Source organism: Arvicanthis niloticus, chromosome 2, assembly GCF_011762505.2.
Source record: "Arvicanthis niloticus isolate mArvNil1 chromosome 2, mArvNil1.pat.X, whole genome shotgun sequence".
Lineage (NCBI taxonomy): Eukaryota > Metazoa > Chordata > Mammalia > Rodentia > Muridae > Arvicanthis > Arvicanthis niloticus.
In genome coordinates, this window is record NC_047659.1 from 63096513 (window position 1) to 63117064 (window position 20552).

At 35.7% G+C, this 20552-nt stretch overlaps 1 protein-coding gene across 2 annotated transcripts; it reads right to left on the minus strand.

Moving 5' to 3' along the window:
* Window positions 1–710: 710 nt before the first annotated feature.
* LOC117704627 (olfactory receptor 4C15-like) lies at window positions 711–10808 on the minus strand. Of its 2 annotated transcripts, none has more exons than XM_076929097.1 (2): window positions 10625–10808; window positions 711–4037 (listed from the first exon to the last, which is right to left on the minus strand). In XM_076929097.1, the coding sequence occupies exon 2, from the start codon at window positions 3990–3992 to the stop codon at window positions 3057–3059; it is 936 nt and encodes a 311-aa protein (XP_076785212.1). In that variant the 5' UTR covers window positions 3993–4037; window positions 10625–10808; the 3' UTR covers window positions 711–3056. The 2 variants fall into 2 exon arrangements, with proteins under 2 accessions (XP_076785212.1, XP_076785213.1); XM_076929098.1 differs by having other exon boundaries at window positions 10620–10808.
* Window positions 10809–20552: the final 9744 nt, after the last annotated feature.

A 20552-nucleotide genomic window follows, 5' to 3' on the forward strand; every position in this document is an offset into this window, starting at 1 on the left:
GCCTTAGCTTTTTAGCCTATTAGGTGGGACAATGGATGATGGTATATTCTCTTTTGTAACTGTTCTGGCTGACATTAGGACAGTTGTCATTGGGGCCCAATAAGACTGAAATGCTAATCAAAGGCTGGCCAATGTCTAAATTCCTCTTTTTTGTTGAACAGGAGGTACTATGGGTGACAGAGGACGTTGAATTAGATGATTCAAGAACACCTAGAGGTGAGGTCCTGTTTTTGCTTCTCTCTCTGCATTTTAAGGTTCTGAGGTCTCACACACCCATCTTTTCTTAGAAAGATTTCTCCTTTTCTTCTCATAATTTCAAATGTACTTTATTTTGTCAGTCAATTTTTAAAATGAAAATACTGAAATGTGAAGAACTCTACTAGTTCCAAAGGAAGAGTCAGAATTTCAACCATTTTACTACTTTTAAAAGCAAGATTCTCTTTGATTCAGGGAAGTTTAAAATTGAACTGGTTTTAATTATCACATAACAATATTGAGTAGCAAAGTCAGAGTAAAAACTTGAACAGAGAAAAAGAGTTTTCTCACCTCAAAATTATTGTACATCATAGAAACTGATGTATTATGTTCAGAATAAGTTAATAAATGCCACACCTACACAAATCAATATTGATGGGTTTTTTGATATTTTATTTACATTTCAGATGGCATCCCGTTTCCCCATTTCCCCTCCCTAGAAAACCCCTATCCCATACCCCCTTCTCCTTTTTTGCTTTCATACAAATTTTTTAAATGTTAATCAAAGGCTTTATAAGTTTTTAATGCTCAATCAAAAGTGTAACCCAATACCTAACCTGGATATATCAACTATCTTTGACTGGTGGAGACACATGAACATCTGCCTCCATACCCCACCCTCTCTTTCTCTCTTTCTCTCTCTCATCACCTAGCTTCTCCTCTCCTTTTCTTCTCCTCTCCTTACTCTTTCTCTTCTTCTCGGTACTCCTTCCCCCTTAGCTCCTCCTACATATCACCCTTCCTGTTAAAATAAAACTTTTCTCTCAAAATACAATTAGAGCATAATTATGCCTATTTGTACCAGTGAGGTACAAGATAGTCCTAATACCCAGTCCATCATTTTGTTGACTAACCAGAACCTCTGTCATCTCTCCTAACTAAAACACTTAGTTTTGAACCTGGCTTTTTTCTTGGCTTTAGAGTGAATGTCAGCTGAAAACCATCCACTCAGGTCTTTTCTCTTAAAGTTAATAGCCAGGATTGGATATGAGACTATAGGTTTTCAACCCTGTCAGAAATCCAGAATGACTGAGTTAACTGAAATTATAGGAAGCACTAAGCATAGCTTTTAAAACTTAGCCAATTTATAGAGACCGCTGAACACCTGGACAGTCCCTATACTACAGAATGTTAGAGCATCAAATCTTCAGCCTTCTGGCCAAGAATCATCTGACAGACCTTAGTGATGCAGAGTTATTAAAGGCTGATTACTCTGTCTAGGCAGATATAATCAGTCGACTATTCTGCAAGTGTGTCCTTTTCTGGACAGTAATTTGTCTGTAGATGGAAAGAGGCAATTCTTGCCTAGTGGCTGTCTCCCCACAACTGGAGTAACACCAAAGATGCTCAATTTCTTCTTAGAATCCACAAAAGGAAGCTGTAAGGAGCAGACAGGTCTCTAATCAAAATGAACATTAATATAGAAATGTTTGTAACGTCAATTCTATGGACTTCTGACGTTTTGAAAACCAACTATCCATGTAAGGCAATCTGGACTGTTGTCTGTTAATTCCTCTCAGATATTTCTAAATAAACTATAGAAAACACCCTAACAATAAACTCCAAACCATGAATTTGCTATAGTCCCCTAACTCACAGGCTAACCATCTCAAATCAGTTAAAAATGTTAAAGAAGGACTGGGTCTAAGCCTTGTATTCTTAAATGTGTTATACAGGCACAATGCCTATGAGAGTATCAATATTCATCTCACTTTTATATCAATAAGAAGCTTGTACCAATAAAAACCTTAAATTTGAAATCAAAGTAAATTTTGAACCATTTAAGAAATTATAACTTCATCAAAGAAAGAAAAAGAAAAGAATAAAAGGAGATTTATTAACACAAACGGAAGGATTTAGAAATTTAGGAGGCAGTTTATGTTGATCGAAACAGCATCATAGAAACAGGAAAATCACACCCTCATAGAAGCACAAGGAGAGGGGATGGGATAAGGGGTTCCTGGGTGGTAGGGGGAAAGGGATAAGGGGATAAAATTTGAAATGTAAATATTGTCAGCCCTCTAAAAAAATTATCTTGATACTAAAACTTGTTTTGAGAATTGTGTATTGCAGAATACACAGCCTTGGTATATCTACTCATCAAGCAAACTGAGCAGACCTGCCCAAACCTCTGATGTCCTGGAATTTCATCTGGATGCAGTGAAGACACAGCATCAGAGGCTTATCAATTTACTCTTCCCCCGACCCCTCTTTTAATATCTCAATGCCCGTAATCAGCTTGAAGAAGTCAATGAAGAGTCAGCACCCCTATTCCCTGGACTTGGGGACTAAAGTGGTTAATATTGGGCTGTCTTTCTAGGGAAAAGTAGTGGTTTTGTTGGAACAGGGAGGATTAGCTAGGATTTATTGCATAGCCATACCCTATTGGTAGAAATATTGATGTTTTTATTCTTTGCTTTTATTTTCTAAGTGTAAGGTTTTATATGTGTCCTTATGTTTGTGTATCTATTATGTGGTATGAAACATACATATCTGTATATATGAGAGTTGGACAGTATTTCTTCCTATACACATGAACTTAGAGCCAAAAGAGATCACTTATTATGGCTATTTATGACACCAAATCTCATTTCTTTATGCCTAAGTCTCCACTAATCTTTGACTATGAACTCACTGTTGTTGATTAGCAGTCTGGTGAACTCATTGATAAAAATATCATGAAAATTGAGTTAAACATGGAGTGATATGACTGGATTCTGACATGTGTTCTGAGAATCCCAGCTTATATCATAATTAGCAACTACTCTTACCCATCCCCTCAGCACTGTAAGTATAATATTTTAATAGTTATCAGAAACCACTTTAGATCTTCTGTACATTTTCCTGATGGAATTCTTGATTTCCTTATTCCTGAATGTGTAAACCATAGGATTGAGCAGTGGTGTCAAGACATTGACAAATATAACCACATATTTCTCATATGGGAATGGTGATGTAGTTCGTGCATATATTAATATGCATGGGACAAAGAACAAAACAACAACTGTAATATGGGATCCACAGGTAGAAAGAGCTTTAAGTCGTCCTTCAGAACTATGAGCTCTCAGAGAGAACAAGATGACACCATAGGAGACAAGCAGCAAGGAGAAGATAATGATGCAGATAGAGCCACTATTTGCAAAGACCAAAATGACAAAAATGTGTGTATCAGTGCAAGCAAGCTTGAGTAATGGGAATAAGTCACAAATATAATTATCAATAACATTGGGTCCACAAAATGGTAGCTGCAAAGTAAAGATAATTTGTGTAATAGCATGTAAGAATCCCCCTGCCCAAGCCACCCCCACCAAAATACCACAGAGTCTCCAGGTCATGATGGACGAGTAGTGAAGGGGTTTGCAAATGGCCACATAGCGGTCATAGGCCATAGCTGCTAGGACAATGACCTCCGCACCAGTAAAGAAGTGAAAAGCAAACAGTTGTGTCATGCAACCTTCAAAGGAGATGGTCTTCCTCTCATAGAAGAAATCTAAAATAAGCTTGGGTGTGACAACAGTAGAAGTGCAAGTATCCAGTAAGGACAGGAATATCAAGAAGAAATACATGGGAGAACCCAGCAATGCAGGGCTGTAGATAATGGTTGCTATAATCATCATGTTGCCTCCAACTGTTGCTAGGTACACCAACAGAAATACAACAAACAATATCTTCTCAATTTTGGGATTCTGAGAAAGCCCCAAGAGTATGAACTCACTGACAATGCTCTGGTTTTCCATGACTCTCAATAGAAAGATGGAAGCAAAATATATTCATGTAAAAATCTGTAATAATGATAAAAATGTCATATAAGTTTATTATGCATCAATCAACAATTATTGATTAATTTTATTATCATTTAAACAAAATATTAAAAACTAAAAGAGTATATATAGTTGTGTGATATATAGAATTGAGACATAAAATTATTGATTACTTAAAATTAATTACATTTGAAATTAAGGATAAAATATCTTAAAGTATCTCCTATTACTTGGGTTAGAGGATGGAAATAGTTTACCTTTGAAGTGCCCATTTTTATCACTTTATAATTGATCTGAAATATTAGAAAATAACTGAAATATTAGAAAATAACTTGAAACTACATTGTATGTGTGAATAAAATACTATAGCTTATTAATTGTATCAGATATTCAAATGAGATGATGCAGGATTGTGAAGTCTGCTGTGGCTGATTGAAGCATTGCCCAATTAGCCAATAGGAAATAAAAGAGAAACTGTGGTACAATGCTCCTAACATTATGTTCATATTTCAAAATTCTTTAAAAGTACAACATAGATTGGAACTTCAGATAAATTAATTTATGATTTGTAATAATAAAATAGCTGTGGTGTGGGTCAATATTACAAATCAAATGAATTTATGTTAAAAGTGGTGATATGTCCCTCTTAATTCATCATTTAAAAACATGATCAAAAGTATATGAAAATTATGCTGTTTTCATGGCATTAGGGTGAGGTTGCTAAAAAAGTAAATAACTGTTCCTCAAGATTCAACTTCACAATCAATGTAAGGGAAGGTTGATTGTTATTTATGCCTGTAAAAATTACAATAAAAGTACAGAATTATTTAAAGTACAGAAAAAAACTTATTAATTCTGGAATTTAAGAAACAGAAGCCTTCATGCTGACAGGTCTTCATAGATTCAGGAAATACGAAGGGATTTTTCTTAGTGACGATTTTATTTCACTGCTGTTCTTTATAGTCTCCTCTCTATAAACATTAAAGCATCTTTTTATGTTGTCTGTGTTATGAATGAAGTATATTCATAACATAAAAAGAGTAAATGCTTATTCAGAAGATGATAGATCAGTTACATATAGAAATTGTTGGCAACACATAGTGGAACAAACAACTTGTTGAATATAATTTAAAATCTTAAGACTCAATTAATTGGCATTTATCTATTTAAAGTTAACTTGTTTAAGAAAATATTCTATAAGGCATAATATAAGGCATGATATAATTTTATATTAAATTACCATAAAATACATTTATAAATAGCTTATATAGTCATCTCTAAGTTTAATGTGAAAGGGCAAATGGAAAATGTTAAAATATCATTCATGGTAACCTGTCCTTACCATAACAAGGGCAATTTATTAATTTGAAAACTTTGCTACCTTACTTACAGACAGCTGATCCATAAATGCTACAAAAGTAGTATAGCTCACTATCATCTGTAATCTGAGATTTGTACCCATCCACAAGCTCAAGCCAAGGAAAGAACAGTGTAAAAACTATTCTGTGAGTGATTATATCAGACAATGATCAAATATAATTGACAGATTAATTTACATATTATCATTCAGGAACAAAGCAAAAAAGGCAGAGACATGCAATGAATAAGAAAAAGACAGATGCTTGAAAATGTCGTACTGAAACATGGCATTTCTTATAGTGATGTCAGGCATAGGTGGGAGAGGAGGTCCTTGGTTCCATGAAGGCTGGATGCCCCAGTACAGGGGAATTTGAGGCCGGGAAGGTGGGAGTGGGTAGATGTGTAGGGGCAGAAGGAGGGGAGATGGGATAGGGTGTGTTTGGGGGTGGAAATGAGAAAAAGGGATAACATTTGAAATGTAAATAAATAAAATATCCAATTTAAAAAATAAAACAAAGAAAAAGACAGGGCATGCTACACATGCTTGAAAATGTCATAATAAAACATGACATTTCTTACAATGATGATACTTTGGAAATAAAAAGGGAAACTTCTCTAGATTCCTGAGATTTACATTCATATACTGTAGCACTGATCAGGTTATGTTATAACCCTAAAAATTTATAAGCCTTAGGCTTTAATTATAAAAGTTGGTTTTAGTAATAATGTTGGGCTTTGGTGTCTGCCATAGCGTGGATCCCTAGATGTGGCAGTCTCTGGATGGCCTTTACTTCAGTCTCTGCTTCATCCATGAAATGAAGACAGGAGTCTGGTATAGCTGTACCTTGAGAGGTTCTGCCAGCACCTGACCAGTGCAGATGCAGATACAGCCAACCATTGGACTTAGCCTGGGAACCCCAATGGAAAAGTTCGGGGATGGACTGAAGAAGCAGAAGGGGATTGCAACCCCTAGGAAGAATAATATCAACTAACCTTACCACCCAGAGCTCCCAGGGACTAACTCACTAACCAAAGAGTACACATGGAGAGACCCATAGCTCCAGATATATCTATATATCTATATATCTATCTACATAGATATAGATATCTATATATCTATACATCTATCTACATAGATATAGATATCTATATATCTATATATCTATATCTATCTATATAGATATAAATTATCTATATATCTATATATCTATATATCTATGTATCTATGTATCTATGTATCTATGTATCTATGTATCTATGTATCATCTATATATCTATATATCTATAGATATAGATATCTATATAGCTATATATTCATATCTAGCTATATAGATATAGATTATATCTATATATCTATATATCTATATATCTATATCTATATATATCTATATATATAGATATAGATATATAGATATATAGCTATATCTATATCTTTTTATATTATATAATATAATATATATTATATACATAATAATATATATTATATATAGATATATTTATCTATATCTATATCTATCTATCTCTATCTCTATCTCTATCTCTATCTCTATCTCTATCTATATCTCTCTCTATATATATCTGAGGATAGCCTTATCTGGCATCACTGGGAGGGGAGGGCCTTGGTCTTTGGAGGCTTATACCCCAACCTAAAGAGATGCTAGAGCAGTGAGGTGGGCATGGGTGGTTGGGAGAGCACCCAAATAGAGGCAAATGGGAGGGGGCATAAGATGGTAGAGTTTGTGGAGGGGAAATCAGGAAGGGGGACAACATTTAAAATAATTTAAAATATAAATAAATAAAATACCCAATAAAAAGTTGGTTTAATGGGGGGGGGGTCTTTTGTGAAAATTACATGAAAAATGATGATAGCTTCATGGGGATGGCACATGCCTTTAATCTCAGCATTTATGAAACATAGGCACATGTGAGTTTGAGACCAGCCTGGTCTACATAGCAAGTTCTAGAACAGCCAAGGATACACAGTGAAACCATGTCTCAATCCCCTCCCCACATATGATAAAATAATAAATAAAAGAAGAGAAATTATGTATTAAAAATAACACAGGGTTTATAAGGTAATTATAATTTCAAGTCTTATACTTGCATAGCAAAAGCTCATAAATGATTTTCTTTATTTTTATTCACAAAGTAAACTGTTTTATTTCATTGAGTGCAGTAGGATAGGATGGCTTTAATGCACAATAGATTGTATCATTCTTAATCTATAGTACAGTGTGTTTGCTCCCATACCCACCCACAGGCATTTCTGTTAAAGAGAGGTTTTTAAATACTTTTTAGTGGGTGTTTCTTATATATAAAGAGAAGTGAATATAATTACAATAAATTATGTATATGTATAAAATTAACTCTTATGTTCTATTGAAGATGCTCAGTAGTTCTTATCTAATGACACTATCATTTCTGCATTAAAGTGTTTCTAACATGTAAGTTACAGCGTCCAGAATAGAAGTATACTATAATCAGATTTATGAACATAAAGTTTATGATATTATCATTTAGAAGTTAACTGGCTTAAACATAAGGAGTAGTCTGAATTGAGTTATACAACTCATAAAAGGATAATAATTGAAATTAAGTCTAGACATAAATAAAATTTGCTGTGTAGTTGTGGCATTTGTGTACCTGTATACTTCATTGTATTGTCAAACACATACATGGCAAAACATTGTGACCATACTTAATGAATGGAGTGATAGCCTAGAACCTTCTATACATTTTTGTCTGTCCTATTCAAAATTAAACTACATAAAACTGTTAAAAGGAAGTTTGTAAATATCTACTTTCTCTATGGGTGCTTCTAACATAAGTAAATATGACTATAATAAATTGTGCACATGTGTGGAATTATCTAAAAATGAGCAAAATACATTTTAAAATTAGGTGAGCAAGAATTTGGCATGTAAAAGCCACGCAGAGTTGAATCAGCTACCACCTCAAAGATTTTGAGCAAAGAATGATACATGAGAGTTTTATATTTTAGATGAATTGACAAGGTCAGATGTAGCACAGCCTGAAAACTAATTCATCATGTAGCTTCTGTTGACATTGAACAACCATTCTTCACACTTCACTTCTAAGGACTGAGATTATAAGCCCCTTCTGCCTTATGCAGACCACTCAATACTATTTGTAATCAATTTTATCAAAAAGAACATGTGACTATAAATGTCAACATTATTTTAACCAGTGCCAGTATTTCCAAAGTAAGATGAAATATTAATCCATCAAAAAATGTCTTTTTATAATCACATTTTAAAATGTATTCAGTTACTGAGACACTACTTCTTTCATGTGGACATTTAGAATACATATTAAAATAATTGCAGACCACCAGACATGTCTTCATTTTTGAAATAGGACTGACTCCATACCCAAAATTGTATTCTAAAAATTAGGTGAGAAAATTTTACAGTAGACTAATGAATACTGAAATGCTGAAAAATAAAAAAGGCAAACATTCATAAGAGTTAAGATATGCAAATAAGACTATTACAAATTACTATCACATGACTGTATAAATAAAACTATAAGACAATAAAGAGGAAGTGTTTTAAAAATTTAAGAGAGAAAATAAAATGAAAATGAAATGTTCAATTATAGATATATTAAATATATTCTATAAAATATATTTAAGGTGACATAAAATGTTAAATTTTATTTGTAGTAAATATTTTAATCAACATACTTAAAATTAAACATTATGATTACACCCACAAAATTAAACTGCAATTCTTAGCTTGAAGATCATTCACAAGATTAACTAGAAGTGAACAAAATGAGCTAACATAACAGGCCATCTTATAATAATCATTTTAATCTACTGTCACCTTTCCATGAATGACCATACCGTGGATTCATATTTTAAGTGGGAGCACTTAAAATACTCTTTGATATCAAATGCATACTGTCATGTAGTGACCAATTCATTTTCTCCACAGTTCTGATATTCTGTGTGTCTTTCTGTCCCTTAAGAGTCATGGACTTCAGGATTCTGTATCTGTTTCTGATCTGGCTCAGGTGTCCTTCACAGCACAAACTGAGGCCATCAAGCCATTACCTGAGCAGTGACCAAAGGGAGTGTGTCTACCTGATTCTACCATCCATATTATGTAGTGTTTCCTTTCCATTCAAAGTTAAAGATCCAATATATCCACCTAGAGTAGAATGTGTTTGCTATGTAGTGTATTTATCATACAAAATCATCAGAGGGATGAGTAGAATGGTTATCATTATAAAATGTTGTTTGTAAAGTATATGCCAACAAAATACTGTTATTATGAATGAAGAAATCCTATTTTAAATTGTCTATCTTTACCTCTGTGTACACGTCTTAATTCTTATCTGAGAATGTCTTCTTTCAATAATTGACACAGTTCTTGCGTGTGTTTGTGGCTAAGCACATTCCTTTCTATGACTCTCTAGGAAGGTTGTTCTCTTCACGTTCCTAATCACTTCTGTTTCTTCTCAGTATTGCTCTTTAATTGCCCTAAATGTATAAACTTTACTTCTCTTACTAGTTCTGAAGTATAAAGGAAATAAATCTGCTGCTTCTTTTCAGATTTCCCTGAATGGATTTCTGAAGCTTCTTTTTGTTGGCTTGGTGATTAATTTCATTTTAAGAGGGAGACCAAGCCACAACTACCAGCACTGAAGCCGTTCAGAACTGTAACTGTTTAGATTTCCTGATCAGTTCTGAGATCAAACCTAATGCTTATGAGAAATTAAGTGGAAATGGTTAAACCAGAAGACTTTACTTTGTGACTTCCCAAAATTTCTATTAGTAACATTCTCTGTACCGTGTTAGGTGTATTTGTGGAAGTAGAACACTTTGAATTTACTATCAGCACATCGATAAGGCAGAGGGTGGGAGCATTTCAATTTATTATACCCTTGTGCCACACATTTATCACACAAGCTCAAAGCTTTCAATCCAACCATCAAAATGCAGTTATCTGAGCTCTGTGGTCACTTGAATGCTGTGAAGAATTCTTACAATTCCTCATGTATTATTTTATTAACTTATAACATCAGTCACAGGATCTTTATTAAGGAAAGGAATCTAAGTACTTGGGTTTATGCTGTTTTCTCAAAAACAAGTAGTTACGAAGCAAATAGACCCTGGTTGTATTAAGCATATCACACTGCCCACAACACCCAATTGTTACATCACTATATTACAAATTAAAAAATCATTTCTGAAAATTTATCATATGCCTGCTATACCTCACCAGGTGTCACTTCGGTGAAAAATCTGAGAATATCCATCCTTTCCGGTCAGTATTGACAAAGATCCTCTGCTTGTTTCCATTCATTCCTTCCACATCTGAGGGAAATAGTAGGGGTATTCTGACAGTGAGAGTAGAGAATTAACATCTCTGCTTCTCAAGTGCTCAGTTCATCATGGTTGTTGAATGAAACATAAATTCCTCCCTCACTGCATCTGATATTTGAAGAAGTTTCCCTGAGACATTCTGAACCTATGAGATGAATTTTTAGTCTCCAAGGATTTGTAACATCCCCCTCCCATATGAGATACCAAGATACAGTTCTATGCATTTTTTAAACTTTTTTTACATCCATGTCTGTAGAGAGTCCATCAAGCCCCGAGTTCGTGAAATCTTGAAAGAATGTGTATTTTTGATATAGGTACAATCATGCAGAGGATTCCAAGGCATACTATCTATGAAATGTTAACAAAGTGTTCTCACACAAGTTCAGAAAGGCAAAAAACATGCTCTTTCCAAGTACACGTGTTTATCAGTGTAGGAACTACAGCTTTATCCTCCCTGATTCTACAGCCTAAGACCACTCATCTATAGAGACCTCCTACAGAGATTGGCTAAGCCCTGTCCACTTTGCACTGTATATAATAAACGCTCTAAGGTTCAAAGTTGTGGTGGTGGTAGTAGGTTCAGCTTCATTAGAGTACACATCTCACCTGACCCTATATTTTCTGGATATATATATATATATATATATATATATATATATATATATATATGCATGTCTGTCTTTTCTTCATTCCTTTGCTGCTTTAGAGAGGATTCTAGGATTCAAGCCACATGCAATATGAACACCTAGAATTATGTTCTCATAAATTTTTATTTATTATTACATTCTCATATCATTAATTTGAAAAATAGTACACTATTTTATATTGCATGGAATACATTTTTTATGTGCACAATTGGGACAAACTACTTTTTTCTGAAATAATATACCAGTTATTCTATGAGGAAAATACATCATTTTAGGAAACACTATCAAAAGACTGTTAAAGAAGTATGTTATGTATAAATATATGTGGTATATATTAATAGAATTGTCAATTATTTCCTCTAAAAATATTTTTTATGTTTTACCTAGTTTTATAATTTTATATATTTATACAATATATTTTTTATTAATCATCCCATTTGTTTACATCTCAAATAATACCCCACTTCCTGGTTACTCCCTCCACTAGCATTCTATCCCACTTCTGCCCTCCCCCCTCCCCTTTACCTGGATGAGATTGCTCCCCCACCCACTCACAGTTTCCCATCCAACCACTCCAGCATCACCATACTCTGGGGCATCAAACCTCTCCAGGACCAAGGGCCTCTCCTGTTGCTGTCAGACAAGACCATCCTCTGTTACATACATGTACCTGAAGCCATGGATCTCTCCAGGTACACTCCTTTGCTGGTGTTTTGGATTTTGGGAGAACTGGGTAGTTAGATCAGCCTGTGTTGTTCTTCCAATGGAGTTGTAATTTGCCTACACTCCTCCAGTCCTCCTGGCAACTCCACCACCAGGTTCCCTGAGTTCAGTCTGATGGTTGGTTCCAAGCATCCATATTGCATTGGTCAGTTGCTTGCCAGACCTCTCAAGGAACCTCTAAATTAGGTTTCTGTCAGCAAGCGCCTTTTGACCACAGCAACAATGTTGGGTTTTGTATCTGCAGACATGATGTATCCCAAGGTGGGGCCGTCCCAGTTTGCCATTCCTTCAGTATCTGTTCTATTTTTTGTCCCTGTTTTTTTCTTTGGACAGGAAACCTGGGTTAAAAAGTTTTGAAATGGGTGGGTGTCCCCAATCCTCAACCAGGGGCAGTGCATATCTACTGGAGGTGGTCTCCACAGTCACCATCTCCCCCTAATCTGTGCAAGACAGTTAAAATCATTCCCATTGGGTCCTGGGAACCTCACGCTTCTCTGTTGTCTGGGACCCTCCAGTGGCTATCTCCAGTTCCTCATCTCCCCTGCTACCTATTTTCTGTTAGATTTCCTTGTCCTCTGTACCTCTTTCCCACCTCCTCTGGTTTCTGATACGGCCACCCTTATTTCCTTCCCCTCCTTTCTCCCTCCCTTGTTCCCCTCTCCTTCCATCTCCTACAATCTTCACGTCCTCCCTCAATGCAGAACTGAATCATTCATGCCCTGGTCTTCCTTACTTCTACACTCCATGTGGTTTATAGGTTGTATCATTGGCATTGTGACCTTTTGGACTAGTATCCCCTTATTATTGAGTATACACTATGTGTGTGGGTTTTGTGTGTGTGTGTGTGTGTGTGTGTGTGTGTGTGTGTGTGTGTGTGTCTGGGTTACCTCATTCAGGATGATATTTTCTAGTTCCATCAGTTTACCTAAGAATTTCATGAAGTCATTGTTTTTAATCACTGTGTAGTACTCCATTGTGTATATGTACCAAATTTTCTGTATCCATTCTTCTGTTGAGGGATATCTGGTAGTTTCTAGCTTCTGGCTATTATAAATAAGGCTGCTAAAAACATAGTAGAGCATGTGTCCTTGCTATATTTTGGAACATCTTTTGGGTATATGTCCAGGAGCAGTGTAACTGGATTTTTAGGTAGAACTATTACCAATTTTCTCAGGAACCATCAGACTGATTTCCAAAGTGGTTTTACTATCTTGCAATTCCACCAGCAATGGAGGAGTATTCTTCTTTCTCCACATTTTTGCCAATACCTGCTGTTACTTGTGGTTTTGAACTTAGCCTTTTGACTTGTGTGACCTTGAGAATTGTCTATTTAGCTCTGTACTCCACTTTTTAATAGAATCATTTGGTTTTCTGGACTCTACCTACTTATGTTCTTTGTATATTTTGGAAATTAACCCTCTATTGGATGTAGGGTTGGTAAATATCTTTTCTAAATCTGTGGGTTGCCATTTAGTCCTTTGCTTTACAGAAACTTCAATTTTATTAGGTTCCATTTTTTGATTCTTGCTCTTAGAGCATAAGCCATTGGTGTTCTGTTCAGAAACTCTTCTGTGCCCAAGTATTAGAGGCTCTTCCCCAATTTCTCTTCTATTTGTTTTAAGGTATGTAATTTTATGTGGAGGTCCTTGATGCACTTGGACTTGAGTTTTGTGCAAGGAGATAGGAAAGGATAAATTTGCATTATTCTTCATGCAGACCTTCAGTTGAACCAGCACCATTTGTTGAATATGCTGTCTTTTCTCCACTGGATGGTTTTAGATTCTTTGTCAGATATCAAATGGCCATACATGTGTAGATTCATTTCTGGGTCTTCAATTCTATTCCATTGATTTACTTACCTGTTTGTGTACCAATACCATGCAGTTTTTATCACTATTGCTTCATAGTACAGCTTGAGGTCAGGGATGATGATTCCCGAAGAAGTCTTTTTTATTGCTAAGAATAGTGTTCACCATCCTAATTTTTGTTGTTGTTGTTGTTGTTATTCCAAATGAATTTGAGAGTTGATCTTTTTAACTCTATGAAGAATTGAGTTGGAATTTTGATTGGAATTGCATCGAATCTGTAGACTGCTTTTGGCAAGAAGGCCATTTTTACTATATTAATCCTGCTAATCTATGAACATGGAAGATCTTTCTATCTTCTGAGGTCTTCTTTGATTACTTCATAGATTTGAAGTTCTTTTCATAAAAACCTTTTACTTGCTTGGTTAGTCACACCAAGATATTTTATATTATGTGTGACTATTGTGAAGGGTGTTATTTCCCTATTTCTTTCTCATCCCATTTTTCCTTTGAGTAGAGGAAGGCTACTGATTTGAGTTAATTTTATATCCATCAACTTTGCTGAAGTTGTTTGTCAGATGTAAGAGCTCTCTGGTAAAATTTTTGGGGTCCCTTATGTATAAAGTCATATAATCTCCAAATAGTGATATTTTTACTTTCTTCCTTCTAATTTGTATCCTTTTGATCTCTCTTTGTTCTCTAATTGCTCTGCTTAGAAATTCTAGTACTATACTGAATAGGTAAGAAGAGAGTGGGCAGCCTTGACTTGTCCCTAATTTTAATGCAATTGCTTTGAGTTTCTGTCAGTTTACTTTGATGTTGGCTATTGGTTTGCTATATATTGCTTTATTATATTTAGATATGAACCTTGAATTCCTGCTCTCTCCAATACTTTTAATATGAATGTGTGTTGTATTTTTCAAAGGCTTTTTCTGAATCTAATGAGATGATCATGTGTTTTTTTTTCTTTGTTTCTTTATATAGTGGATTACATTGATGGATTTGAGTATATTGAGCCATCCTTGCATCCCTAGGATGAAGCCTACTTGATCATGGTAAATAATCATTTGATTTGTTCTTGAATTCAGTTTGTGAGAATTTTATTGAGTATCTTGTATCGATATTCATGAGGGAAATTGGTCAGAAGTTCTCTTTGTTGAGTCTTTGTATGGTTTAGGTATAAGCATAATTGTGGCTTCATAGGACAAATTAGGTAATGTTTTCTCTGTTTCTATTTTGTAGAATAGTTTGAAGAGTATTGTTATTAGGAATTCTTTGGAGTTTTGAGAGAATTCTGCACTAAAACCATCTGGTCCTGGGCTTTTTTGGTTGGGAGACATTTAATGACTGCTGCTACTTCTTTTTTGTTATGAGACTATTTAGATGGCTTATCTTATTCAGATTTAACTTTGCTACCTGATATCTATCTAGAAAATTATCCTTTTCATCCAGATTTTCCAGTTTTGTTGAGTATAGGCTTTTTTAGTAGGATCTGATGATTTTTTAAAATTTATTTGGTTTTATTTGTTATATCTTCTCTCTCTCTCTCTCTCTCTCTCTCTCTCTCTCTCTCTCTCTCTCAGCAGTTTGGAATTTAATTTTATTTTTCTGTATGTGGACATTTAGTTTTCTCAGCACCATTTTTGAAGAGGCTGTATTTTTCTCCAATATATAGTTTTGGGCATCTTCATCCATCTCATATTAAGACACCATCAAGAAGAAATTAGATATCCTGACAGGAAGATCAAACTTGCTCCAAAGAACTTGACACTGCTAATCAGCAGGAAGTCATCCAATGATAAATGGTCCCCTTTCCCCTCTATGCTTTTTTCGTTTCTAGCTAGTGTTAGGGGGTTGAAAGGGTGGAAGAAAGAACCTACAAAGGAGCCAGAAGAACAGCTGCAGAGACAGGAAGCGCCGAGGAATGAGAAGCACAATCAAGAGTGGTCTTTCCAGCCTGGGACACACCCCTCCTGCAATTTCTCCCGGGACAAAAACTGAAACACTGAATTTTGAATTTGCCATTTTTTTCTACCACTTAATAAGTGTACATACCAGCAGAACTGAGGAGTAAGTAATTGAAATGATTTATGGGAAACCAGAAGATCCATCTTTTAAAGTCATTTGAGGAAATATTGCTTATATGAATTTGCTTGGATTGTTGTAGAAAACTGAATCACAGCAAGATTTCTTATGTTGTACAAGTACAAATTTAGGAAAAAAAATCACCAACCATCTCTGACCAACATCTTCTTTCCAACCTGTGCTCTGCATCTTGTTCCAAGAGTTGTGTTTGAGCCAAACAATACCGGATGGGGCATCTGTAGCACACACTGGCAATGAGAATTTTGCCTTGAGTTTGAGGGGTTATTTTTCTCATGGTCTGCCTTTTCCTTTGAAGGAAAGACATGAGAAGCATTAGCTGCTGATGCCTCAAGAGAGAGCTAAGGCTGGCTTGGCCCATGATTGTGGTGGTGTGGTTTCACACACGTCTGTTAGTTTCATTGTGTCTCTGTTTAGTTTCTGTTTCCATGATGTGTGTATTGCTGAGTGGCGTGTTGAAGTTCCCCACTATTGCTGTGTGAGGTGCAATGTGTGCTTTCAGCTTTAGTACAGGTTTTGTTTTGTTGTTTTGTTTGTTTGTTTGTTTGTTTGTTTGTTTTTTTATGAATTTGGGTGCCATTGCATTTGGAGCATGGATGTTCAAAATTGAGAGTTCATCTGTGTAGATTTTTTTTTTCTCTGATGGGTGTGAAGTGTTTGTCCTTATCTTTTTTGAAAACTTTTGGTTGAAAGTCAGTACTAATCAATCTTATGGCTACTTCTTGTTTTTTTGGGACCATTTGCTTGAAAATATTTTCCAGCCCATTACTCTGAGATAGTGTCTGTCTTTGCCACTGAGGTGCATTTCTTGTATGCAGCATAAAGTTGGGTCCTGTTTACATATTCAATTTGTTAGTCTATGTCTTTTATTGGAGAGTTGAGTCCATTGATGTTAAGAGATATTAAGGAAAAGTGATTGCTGCTTCCTGTTATTTTTGTTATTAGAGGTGTAATTATGTTTGTGTGGCTATCTTCTTTTGGGTTTGTTGAAAGAAGATTACTTCCTTGCTTTTTTCTAGGGTATAGTTTCATTCCTTGTGTTGTAGTTTTCCATCTATTATCCTTTGTAGGGCTGGATTTGTGAAAAGATATTGTGTAAATTTGGTTTTGTCATGGAATATCTTAGTTTGTCCATCTATGGTAATTGAGAGTTTTGCTGGGTAATGTAGCCTGGGCTGGCATTTGTGTTCACTTAGCATCTGTATGACATCTGCCCAGGACCTTCTAGTTTTTATAGTCTCTGGTGAGAAGTCTGTTGTAATTCTGAAAGATCTGCCTTTATATGTTACTTGACCTTTTCTCTTACTGCTTTTAATATTTTTCTTTGTTTTGTGCATTTGGTGTTTTGACTATTATGTGACAGGAAAAACAATTTTTCTGGTCCAGCCTATTTGGAGTTCTGTAGGCTTCTTTTATGTTCATGGGCATCTCTTTCTTTAGGTTAGGGAAGTTTTCTTCTACAATTTTGTTGAAGATACTGGTCCTTTAAGTTGAAAATCTTCACTCTCTTTTTTCACCTGTTATACTTAGGTTTGGTCTTCTCTTTGTGTCCTGGATTTCTTAGATGTTTTGAGTTAGTAGTGTTTTGCATTTTGCATTTTCTTTGACTGCTGTGTCAATGTTTTCTGTGGTATCTTCTGCACCTGAAATTCTCTCTTCTATCTCATGTATTCTGTTGGTGATACTTGTGTCTATGATTCCAGATCTCTTTTCTAGTTTTTCTATCTCGAGGGTCATCTCCCTTTCTGATTTCTTTATTGTTTCTATTTCCATTTTTAGATCCTGGATGGTTTTGTTCAATTCTTTCACCTCATTGTCTGTGTTCTTTCTTTGTGATTTCTTTATTGTTTCTATTTTCATTTTTAGATCCTGGATGGTTTTATTCAACTCCCTCGCCTGTTTGGTTGTGTTTTCCTGAAATTCTTTAAGGTATGTATGTGTTTCTTCTTTAAAAGCTTCTACATATTTACCTGTGTTCTCCTGTATTTCTTTAAGGGAATTATTTATGTCCTTCTTAAAGTTCTCTATCATCATTATGACAAATGATTTTAAATCTGAATTTTGCTTTTCCTGTGTGATAGAGTATCCAGGACATGCTGTGGTGAGAGAACTGGGTTCTGAATATGCCAAGTAGCCTTAGTTTCTATTGCCTATGTTATTGAGCTTGGTTCTCATCATCTATTTATCTCTAGTGCTACATGCCCTCACTGTCTCTGACTGGACACTCTCCCTCCTGGGATTCTGGTTGTATCAGAACTCCTCAGAGTTCAGCTGTCTCTTTGATCCTGTAATTTTGGGATTCTGTGATCCTGAGATCCTGGGTATGTCAGAGCTCCTGGTAGTCAAGCTGCCTCTGGGAACCCAAAATCCTGGTGTGACCAACCTCCTGAGATCCTGTGATTCTGGGCATGCAGAGCACCTAGGAGTTGAGCTTCTTCTGGCTGTTGCGGATCTAGCACCCAAGGTCTACTCAGGACACAGGTTCAGACCAGAAAAAGCCCATGCCAATGGCCAGGCAGGGGTTCCTGCATCCCTGGATCCCAGGGGGATCCCAATTACTCCTGGTGTTAGAGCAGATGTTATGGCCTTCTCTCCTCTGATTCTGGACTTGTTAGAGCACCTGGGAGTAGAGCTTCCTCTGGGTATTGTGGGACTGGGTCCTGACCCAGTGCCCAAGGTCTGCTCAGGGCACAAGTTTCAGACTGGAAGCCTTTCTTGTATATTTATGGGAATTTCTTTTTTTAGGTTAGGAAAGTTTTCTTCTATAATTTTGTTAAAGATGTTTGCTGGTTCTTTGAGTTGGGAATTTCATTCTCTTCTATACTTACTATTTTCAGGTTCGGTTTTTTCATTGTGTCCTGGATTTCTTGAATGTTTTGAGATAGTAGGTTTTATCTTTTGCATTTTCCTTGACTGTTGTGTTGATGTCTTATATTGTATCTTATGCTGCTGAGATTTTCTCTTCTATATCTTGTATTCTGTTGTCTAAACTTGAATCTGTGACTCCTGTTCTCTTTCCCAAGTTTTCCATCTCCAGGGCTGTTTCCCTTTGAGTTTTCTTTAATAATTTTATTTCCATTTTTAGATCCTGGCCAGTTTTGTTCAATTCCTTCACCTGTTTTTTTTTTTTTTTTTTTTTTTTTCCTTCTCCCGCATTTCTTTAAGGGATTTAGGCATTTCCTCTTTAAAGGCTTCTACTTCTTGTGTTCTGCATTTCTTTAAGGGAGTTATTTATGTCCTTCTTAAAGTGCTCTTAATGAAATGAGAGATTAGACATGAATCTTGTTTCAAGTGCGTATTGGGGTATCCAGGACTTGCCGTGGTATGAGAATTGAGTTCTAATGTTGCCAAGTCAAATTGATTTCTGTTGCTTATGTTCTTATGTTTGCCTCTTGCCAACTGGTTATTTCTGGTGTTCTCTGGCCTCCCTGTCTCTGATTGGAGCCTGTCCTTTCTATGAGCCTGTGATCCTGTAATACTGGGGAGTCTACAACTGGGGTGTGGGCTGTGTGTGATTGGGTCCAGGCCAGCTCACCTTTTGAGAACCAAAAGGTGTGAGGGTCTCTGGGTGGTCAGGGAATCTGCTCCCCAGGTTGCAGGGGTCCTGGTATGCTGAGTGTTGGGGCAGGGTTTAAGATCTCACCTGTGAAGCTGGATGCATTAGAATACTTGGGGGTTCCAGCTGCAACTGTAGTGTGGGCTGTGTGGGTTCAGTCTGGCACTAGGGCTCTACTCCCAGCCTGCACAGGTGGAAAGGGGAATGCAAGTGTGTCTCCAGGTGGGCATGGAATCTGCTCTCATATAATGTATTATAATCACATAATCTACTCATAATTTTTTCTTCTAATCCTTGCAGTTTTCAGGGTCTTAGTATTATTAGCACTTGTCTTTCTACTATAGGTCTATCTTTTTTGACTACTGGACTTAAAATCAGTTTCTTATGTAAGCACAGAAAAAGTATTTTGTTGTTGTTGTTGTTGTTGTTGTTGTTGTTTTAAACTGGACTATAGGCAAGTTACCTTTACCCAGACTTATCTCCAATAGATAGACTTGAAAAGGAAAAATTAGTTTTCTCCAATGGAGTTCACTAGTATACAAACCATAATTAAGTCTAGAACCCTTTCCCAGCAGTATATGTCCAACACAAATGAACTGAAAGTATTTTTGGAGGTTTTCTATTTATAGAATGTCTGTGTATATAAATGTGTATATGTGTGTGTGTGTGTGTATCTGTATGTGTGTCTTTGTGTGTGTGTGTGTGTGTGTGTATCTATGTCTGTATGAGTTTCTTGTGCATTTTGGGGGGGAGGCTCTTTTTTATTTCTTTGTTTATGTGCTTTGTCCTAGTCTGTTTTGTTTTTATAATATTATTTTCTTATTTCATTAATTGTTAGATTCTTTACTAATGAGAGAGAGAGAAAAAATGATAAAGATTCAGTGTATTTGGAAGGTGAGGAGAATCTTGAATAAGTCAGGGAAGGGGAGAGAATGATCAGAATATATTGATGAAAAAAGTCTATTTTTAATATAAAAATGAGCTGAACTA